We start from the raw sequence: 9,476 nt of genomic DNA, 5'->3' as shown, positions 1-9,476 counted from the left end.
ATTGTAGGCATAGTCTTGGAAAGATGCACCTTTCCATCTTTGAATTTTGTGGCACGTGTTACACATTTAGTTGGGTTATAGAATGTTTATTCTTGATGCAACCAACCGACATCCATATTAACCTTGGGTTTATTAAGTGTCATGAGGGATCAAAGCCCTTGAGGTAGAGGTTTAAAGATTTGAGGTTTGCACAAGTTTGAACCTCAAGGGATTTGATCATTCTTGTTGCTTAATATATCTTGGGTTAAGATAGATCTAAGCTAATTTATTAATATTAATTATTTTTTTAGTTGACTTGTATTTTTATTATTTTGTGAAACACATTGTACATGAACATGCACTGTAAAATGTGTCTCTCATATACAACTAGCTTAAATCCATCTTAATTCCAAATATGTTGAGAGGGATGAAATTCCTTGAAGTGCAAACCTTTTCAAGGGAGTAAATATTTGAGCTTTACAACTCTTAGAGCTTTAATAAACCACAAATATATATATATAAACTTGATGAAATTCCTTTGAAGTGCAAACCTTTTCAAGGGAGTAAAGATTTGAGCTTTACAACTCTTATAGCTTTAATAAACCTCAACTATATATATATATATATATATATATATATCAAACATTTTTTAAATTAGAAAGAATATTTATATTATAATATAAATTTATGCTTGGTCATACAAATACATAAGGAGATAAATCATTTTTTGCCTTAGATTTTTTGCTTACATCATTTTTCGATATACAAAGCAAAACTTACAACTACGATACTCCTTTGCACATCAAAATTGGGGATTCTACATGTCTATATATTGCAAAATTGCCCCATCCAAAAACTATAAAAGAAGAACATATATTATCGCGAGTCTATGTTTTCCTTGGCTACACTAGACTGACTTCCTACTAGAAATGCTTCATTTTGTCCCAAGAAAAGAATTGTTGGCTGAGAGCTAGAATTGATTGGCTCATTGATATTTTTGGTCCTTTGCTTGAGCTACTCCTTTAAGTATGAAATTTATTGGCGAAGAGAACCCATCTCGTCCTCTTGATAAGCTGCCTAATGCTTCAACATCTGAATTTCATCCAACTCGTCATTGATGATTGCTCTTTATGATTTTTACACTAGCTTGAGCAAGAGGATAGTTGATTGGAGAGCCTCAACCTGCGAAACTAGAGAGTCAATGAAGGCTCTACATTTGCAGCCTTTGATTGTCCTAATGGGATTCACCATCACTGGCTGCTCCATATCTTTAGGACCCCTGCTGAATCTTCTTCCATATTGAAAACAAGATAGAACACAATGCTCACAGGTAATTGAAATTTGCTTAAAGTTCCCTGAGTTGGGTCTCTTTTTCTCTAGGAGATTATAGTAATTACAATTGCACAAGATTGGAACAAACTATTTCTATAAATTCCAAGGGCAAGAGGACTTGTGTTGGCCACCTTAAGAACGCAAAAGTCCCATCCCCATAACACCAACTCCAAACCTATTTTTTCTAAGAATGAGCTAGGCACTCTGCCAACTTTATCAGGAGGGTAGAGCCCCCAATCGAAATTGATTGCCAGGCTTGTCTTATGAGAATAACTAAGAGGCCAACAAATATCATCAACAACCATAAAATTCATATGTATGCTAGTCTCTAAAACAATACTAGACTTTCCTTTGAATGGGCGAGGATCACAATTACCTCTGTAAGAAGGGCATAACTTCCACTAGAAATAGATCACCAAACCGATAATATATGCATGATAATAAAATTGGCAACAAGTTTGTGACAATGGACTAGCATCATGCAACAAGAGTTGCCTAGGATCCAAAGGGAAACTCTCTCCCTTTGGCTTGCTTGGTATCCAAACCTTTAGGCTCCCAGAAGGTAGGGATAACAACTGTCATTTCCAAAAAATCCCACATCTGCTTCAGATATGCAGATAGACTTTGTTCATAATTGTGCTCCCACGGATGCACAATACCGCAGGCGGAGAATGGGGGCACTGGTTTAATTGCATTGTGCTTACATTAACCACCTTCATGAATGGGATGGTAAGCTGAATTATTATTATTATTATTATTATTTGAATAAAGACTAATTCTATTAAGATAAGAAAAGTATAGTACAATCAAGCTTGCATGCAAGCGAAGCAGAGAAGCAAGGGAGCCGAAGGTGATTGTCTATCAACCTCGCTCCCAAGAGACAAACAAGGAAAGGGCCAAAGAAAACACGGGAATACAAAAAGCTAGAACTAAGCAGAGAAGTCTACCTCGAAGGGTCAGTTTCTGCCACACGACATTTTTTGCCTTTTTTCTTGCTTACTTTGACCCATCCATTGGAGTTTGGCTGAGCCATAACAAGTTGTAGACTATTCTGCACTGGCGGCGGAATATCCTTATCAGAGTCTGAGGACGAAGATAAATGAGAATGTTTCTGAGAGATCTGAGGGCCAGAGGGGACTGCCGGACCGACTGAGGGAGCGTCCAGTGGAATCTCATCATTCTGCACATCTGCTTCAATTTCCTCCTCATTCGAACTAGAGGAATCTGTATCGTCCCTAGGAGGGGGCGGTACACAAGGATTCCAGCTCTTGGATTTGGGTTTGCGATTCAGATTCTTCTTTTTGTCGAAGAACTGGGTACATGTACTCTGGAGGTGCCCCGCTTGATGACAATGGCGGCAACGAAAGGCTGTATTCTCGTAATCCAAGGTTTGAGTCCAGTGGAAATCTCCAATCTTGAGATTAATCTGATCCGACAGTCCTTTGCTGATATCTATCTCTGCACAAAGTCTGCCATAGGTGTAGAGTCCATTTTCCTTTCTTGAAGAATCTGAAGCCAGGTAGCGTCCTAAAGTGTCTCCAATGGCCAAGAAGACAAAAATACTCCATAGGTGTGCCGGAAGATTCGGGAGCCTGACCCAAATGGGAAGCTTGGTGATGACAGCTGTAGAAGGGTCGAAGTCTGGAAACCAAGGGGTAAGGAAAAGCCCAGCTGTACCCCAGAACCAAGGGCCTCCCGTTAAGGCTTTCTGGTAATCTTCATTTAAGTCAAAAACCACAATGAAGAATCCTTTTAAACATAAGTAGATCTGACTTTTTTTAGTCCAATTGGTATGGATCCATTGGTATAGATCTTATGTGCGAGGCCAAAGCCCATTAAATCTGCATATGAGTGCGGATTCTGCAAATATCTGGTACCAATCGTCAATCTCAGGATGAGAGAAATTGATGGAAGGAATTTCCTCTGATTTGTCTACCAAGAGTGGCTTTGGAGCCCCAGAAGGTTGGGCTGCTTTCGAAGAGGATTGAGGTTGGGCAGCGTCTTTGCGGGCTACATCTTTATAAGAGAAAGAAGCGTCCTTATGAATGTTGTAAGAGGAGAGAGGAAGGGGATTCATAAGTTGCTTACCCTTATATAACAATATGAGGTAAGAGGAGGGGATCCCCAGCCGGCGTTCGAGTTTTTGCAGAAGATCCTGCACGAGATCTGTTGCGCGTACCCATTGCATCAACGTCTTGCCCGAGAGTTTGACTTGGATCTGAAATTCAAGTGTTTCTTCACGCAGATCTAGCTGGTTCAAGAGAGGAAACTGCTTCCAACAAATAGGAGACAGATCCAAGTCCAGATTCGCCAATCTTTGAGCATTGACCAGAGCTGGACGAGGGGCACCTATGCGGTCGATGTGTATTGCCTTCCTTGGTGCCTTTACAGGCCTGTCATGCAGGTTCAAGAAGCCTATCCGCTGCATATGTGCTGCAGAGAATAGATCTGAGGGAGCTTCAGGGCTGCTCCTGTTTATAATGTGCGCAGCTCTAAAAGCGGCGGCAGTAGGACCGTCTGGAACTTTAGCTAGGAAAACAACCACACAGACGGTGACATTATCTGTGCCAAGGGGACCTTGTGCATGGGCATGTATGGGCTTGCAGCCTGCAGATCCAAGTCTGCTACCCAGTCGATGAGAATGACTAGCGTTGGCGCCTCTGCTGAGGTGTGATCTGTAGAACCTCCAAGGAGAGTCTTTGTAGCATAGCAAGCAGCTGTGAAGGCGGCGACTTCAATACTGTTTGATGCATTTTGTTTACCAGGTAGTGTAGCCGCCCAAATGGCGACTTCATCTCTTCCATGGATGTCCCTGAATAGGAGTATGCAAACATGCAGATTCCAGTCTCCAATCTGGTTCAAGAGTAGGAGGCGGCCCGCTCTCTAAGTGGCCGAGCCGGCGCATACCAGAGAGGCCACTCTGCAAACCCTAATCACCGCTTTCGCCATCGTATAGTTCCGAGTCTTGATGGTAAGCTGATTTAATATGTGAGGGAAAAAAAAAAAATTTACATGATCAGATTTCATGGTGATTGTCATGAGGTTTGGATAACCCCCCCTTTTCCAGCCCTGTTCCAAACCTTGGATTTCACTTTTTTTTATTATAAACTTTGAACTTCATTGGGGGATAATTTATGGTCTAATTTGGCCATTGATATTCAAATCTCGCACTTTCAATTGATAGCCCTACTCAACCGACTTATTTGCTTCTGCATTAAAATCTTGGAGGACATGAAAGAAGGCATTTGATGAGATAGATTTCAACAAATCCGTACTTTTCATAATATGTTATAGGGAATTTTCCTTATGCATCATGTCTCTAACAAGATGTTGCAAAATGAGTAGCAAATCACCCAAAATGGTGAGCTCATGCACCTAATTGTCTTTGGCTATCAAGAGGCCTTGATAGAGGATATGAATCTCTGCTTGGTTATTAGTCATGAGACCAAGTCCACAAGTGTATTTGAATTCTTTGCTATCCTTGGAGCTATAAGGAGCCCCTCTTGCCCTACCACCCCTTTAACTTAAAATAAATCTAAATTAATTTATTAATGTTAATTAATTTTTTCTCTTAATTATTTATTATTATTATTTTATAAAACATAATACACATCCACATGAAATGAATCTCTCTAAATACAATACAAAACTATGAAATATATATATATATATATTAACCATACTCAATCATCTATTTAATATTTATTAACATAATTTTAACACCTTCATCTATCACTACATCATTGCATCAATTTTTTTTACCATATTTAATTATTTATTTAATTTTTATTAACCTAATTTCCAACACACCACTACATCAATATATATTTAAAAAAATGTCACTTAAAATTCATAAAAACATAATTATTTGAATAATTAATTTTTTTTTGGGCTAAATAATATAAGCCTTCAGATCACTAACATACATAATCTTTGATCACTAACATACTTAATCTTTGATTGAATAAGTACTAAGAGCATTTTAAATAAATGTGAGATAAAAACATTTTCTTTCTTTCTTTTTACCCACCACAAACTGCCTTTAATCTACCCATTTACTTGAGAATAAACATTCCAAAACTAGAAAAACAATTTTAATGGAGACAAAAATATCCACTATCGTCCTCTTTATCATCACTGAACTATCAAAATTCCTCCCCGGAAAAATTCATATATCCAAAAGCGTAGCGTGTTCAACCCCATAGCGAACATATGAATACTAAAATATAATAAAGATGTAAAATGATTATTTCCCTATTTGAAGGAAAGAAAATTCTAAATTATTATTTGACACTTTGATTGTCCAAATTTTTGCACAAATGTGAGCGAGCGCAAAGATCATTCAGGGTTTGTGTAGATTTTACTGGTCCTTAAATACTCAACGAGTTGGCTTGTGAATTTACAACACCACAGGAGATCTGCCCGTAAAAGGAAATTCTTCATATTCTCACAGAGGAGGAGGCGACAGCCCAGTACAGAAAATGGCTGAAATTGCGAGTGAGAAGGAGAAAGAAGCCATGCTGGATCGCATGTTAACACGATTAGCGCTCACAGACGACTCCAAGCTGGAAGCTGTCCTTGGCAAGCTCCTTCCTTACGCAATTTCCTCTCTGTCTTCTTCTATCCCATCCACCAGACAAAAGGTATTTATTTCCATTACTCATAGCTCCAGTCGTTTGTTTTCTGTAAAGTAATTGCAATGTTTAATGTTCATGATGTCTGAGAACTTCATTAATATACGGGTGTGGTGTTTGATTAAGCCCGTAGGGCCTATATGATATGAATTACACGCAGGTTTTTCATTATGCTTTAACCTAATGTAAATTTATCTTTTCTTTAAATGTTTTCTGCATAGGCTTCCTTATAAAACTGAGGAAATTTTCAACTGAGGACTTCAATGGAAACTCTATGATTGCCGTTATCATGATTTAATGGTGCATTTTCCACGAGCCTTGCTGTTTTGAGTCTTTTTGTTTGTGATGAACTACTGCCGAAAGTTCGGAGTTTGTAGAGTCAGAGTTATCAGATTCGGCTCTGAGAATGACTGTGTGATATTAAAGAGTAAATGTTAACTTGGGCGAAGTCGGGAATTTACTGGATAAATTAGAAAATAAAAGGCTTAATTTCCGACATAAATTATTTCATTGATATGAAAATTTACAATGTCCATATCACGCAATTTTCAATACTAACTTATTTCTAAGTACAGATATGATAATACATACTACAAAACCACCTGGAGTTTGGACAAACAGGTATTTTGGTGGTCTGCTCTTAAATTAGGTTAGAGAATCAAGCAAAACTAGTGATTTTTATCGTTCATCTCATTTTTATATAGAGACAACAGACTCACGGCGTCAATTTCCCTAGTGTTTGACTTGCAAGTCTGAGTCATACTTGGTTTGGACTCGACGTGGATTCAGAAGAGTGGCCACTGGCAACATTGCAGAGTAAAATACCTAAGATTGTATACATTGATAAAGTTTGTGAATGATATTAAAGGTTATTGAAGTTACTATCTGTGCCATATTTTGTACCCTTTTAGTGATGAGCAATATACTAATTGTTAGTAAATAGTGAATACTACCAACAATTTTCTTTTCCCTGTGAAAAAACTGGTAACATTGTTATTTAAGGGAGAAATAGGTAACAACTTGTAATGGTCATAAATGACTTTGACTGATGCATCAAAAAATCTCTGCTTCCTAGGAAGAGCTATAAATGACTCTCATAACATACCGGATATTTACTCATCAGCATTATGGCATCCTGCCTTAAGAACATCATTTCTAAAAACTGTTAAAGACATATAAACCTGCATGCTGTTCCCAAGTTCCAATCTGGAAGATGCAAAAATAGAGCAGAATGAGCCATTTGTGTCATTTTTGAGCGCGGAATTTTCCTCTGTGCTCTAAGAGTTTGCGTACATCCTTCCTTCCTATCCAATGGTCAATACCTAATTTAAGTATTACTTCCCGGTATTGTAAGGCAAAGCCTTTTACAAGGTGCTAAGTCTACTGGAGCATGGAAGTGTTCCTACTGTCACCTAGTCAACAACTTCCCTCTCTTTAGTGAAGGATGGATCCTACACAAAGGAGGCTTCCCTAGTAGCTTCAAGGTCTCCCAAGGCAAGAAGAAATCAAGTCTAAGGACACCTATTTCACTATTCTCAATACCATCTCTAAGATATAATATTCAAGGCAAGGATAAGGTGGTTTATAGTGCAATTTCCAGATTTGAGTGGATGAGCTTCTAGGACAATTTAGAAGGCTCAACAAGTTAATATTTATCAAAAGAATATCCCCAAACACTAAAAAGAAGAAAATGCTATTCGCTATTGCAAAACTTGAATGGAAGATGATAAATTGTTGCAATAAGACAAGTCATAACAGCAGCAAAAAAGCAGTTCTTGAACAAGTAATTATCAATGAAAACTAGGGCTGAAATAATGAATCAAACTATGGTTTAGTTAACTAACTAAATCTCAAAATTGAAAAGCATATAACAACACTAGAAAACAAGACATCTAGCCCTAGAGGGGCTTTTTAAATTAAACCAGCTTAGATCCATTTTAACTCCAGATCTACCAAGCGCTGTGAGGGGTCAAATCCCTTTTCACCCTAAAAGAGGTTTGCATCTCAAGAGATTTGATCCGTCTTGACGCTTGGTATATCTGGAGTTAAGATCGATCTAGGCTGGTTTAATTATTAATTATAATTAATTATATGTATAATTATAAATATAATTATTAATTTTATGTTTTTTAATTTATTTTATTTTGACCGAGTCAAAATGGTAAACTAGACATTACAACATCTCTACCATACTGAGTTGGAGAGTGCCTCTTGCGCAATCAACATTGTAAAATATGATGATAAGATCAATTCTAAACCAATCACAAGTGCAATTACCCTAGACGTCCGAAAATGTATGTATAGCTGTTACAAACCCTAATTTAACCTTAGAACAACAAAATAAAAAGTTAAATTTTGGATTTTTATGATTGACTATTCGGACAAGACTAGTACCTCTATTTTTTTTTGGGGCTTATGGTGTCAATTAAGGACTCCTTCGAAGAGATGTAAGTAGATCTAGGGTGATAACTAGGGTTGTCCATTACTAACCCTAGAAAATCCACCTCATATTTTACAAGCTTCAAGATAAATTCAAGGTAAGATTCTCCACTTGAAATCTTCTTAGGGTTTAAAAGAAAGGATTCATCTGAGAAAAATATAAAAAGAATGCATCCTCACCACTAGATAAGTACATTTGTAGTGATTAATTATCCTTAAACAAATCCAACAAAACTTAGAGAGAACACTGACTCATGAAATCATGTGTATCCATAAACCCTAGCCATGAAAGTCCATGGAAGTTGCAAAGTCCTTCACAAATTATCTCCTCAATGAGGCGCATTTAGTTATCCATCCATAGCTAAGAATAAGGTACAAGTAGACAAATAGTGATATATCTCCACAAGTAGCAATATTTTACAAGTGAGGAGTGCTTCTCTTATTTATATGAGAGATCTAGCACTTCCTCATCCACTAAAGCCTAAAAACATAAATAATGCCTTTATCTCTTACAAACTCTAGAGATAAGGCAACACACATAAAATATCTATGATACAAAAGTGGATAGGTCTCAAGACCCCCAGTGATGCTCATAAATGAAGAATAATGCTCAAAATATCAAGTCATCCTCTTAATTGTGTGCTCCAAGGCCCCATGTGTGACATAAATGATCTTTGAAGGTGGAAGACTCACTCCAAGTAATGTGTAGGTTCTCCAAAAGTGAAACGTTGCCTCCAAAAGTCTCAATGTTTCATCATGTGTGGTTTGACGATAAGTCACATGGGCGAAGCCCGCGCAGACCGAAGTTCAAATCTCATTGAGTACAATGACCTGCTGTGGTGGCAGCTAGAGGGGCGGATTCCCCTTTCCCGTGAGTCTGCTCTTGCTAAAATCATAGGAACTTAGCATACCCGACTTGCAGGTGGTTGGTTATGCTCTTGGTGTTATAGTGGCAGCTATGAGGTTTGATCCTTGGTCTCCCATAGATTAGGCCTGGCAGTCACCGATTCACCATGTGGTTAAAAAAAAAAAGAATTCACCTCAAGCTCGAAAAGGTTTGATGTCATCATCAAAGGTGTCCAATAATCATGT

At 37.8% G+C, this 9,476-nt stretch overlaps 1 protein-coding gene across 1 annotated transcript in view; it reads left to right on the top strand.

Moving 5' to 3' along the window:
• Window positions 1-5,581: 5,581 nt before the first annotated feature.
• Window positions 5,582-9,476, top strand: part of LOC149233914 (ARM repeat superfamily protein) — a 524,198-nt gene continuing 520,303 nt past the window's right edge. Inside the window, exon 1 of the mRNA XM_089371682.1 lies at window positions 5,582-5,954. Within this exon, the coding sequence (XP_089227808.1) occupies window positions 5,793-5,954 (162 nt within the window). The 5' untranslated portion in view covers window positions 5,582-5,792. The remainder of the gene's footprint in view (window positions 5,955-9,476) is intronic.

Source organism: Pinus tabuliformis, chromosome 8, assembly GCF_031772625.1.
Source record: "Pinus tabuliformis cultivar Carrire ecotype Pingquan chromosome 8, CPIR1, whole genome shotgun sequence".
NCBI classification, from domain to species: domain Eukaryota; kingdom Viridiplantae; phylum Streptophyta; class Pinopsida; order Pinales; family Pinaceae; genus Pinus; species Pinus tabuliformis.
The sequence above is the reverse complement of the archived record's forward strand: the minus strand, read 5'-3'. Positions and strand labels throughout refer to the sequence as shown.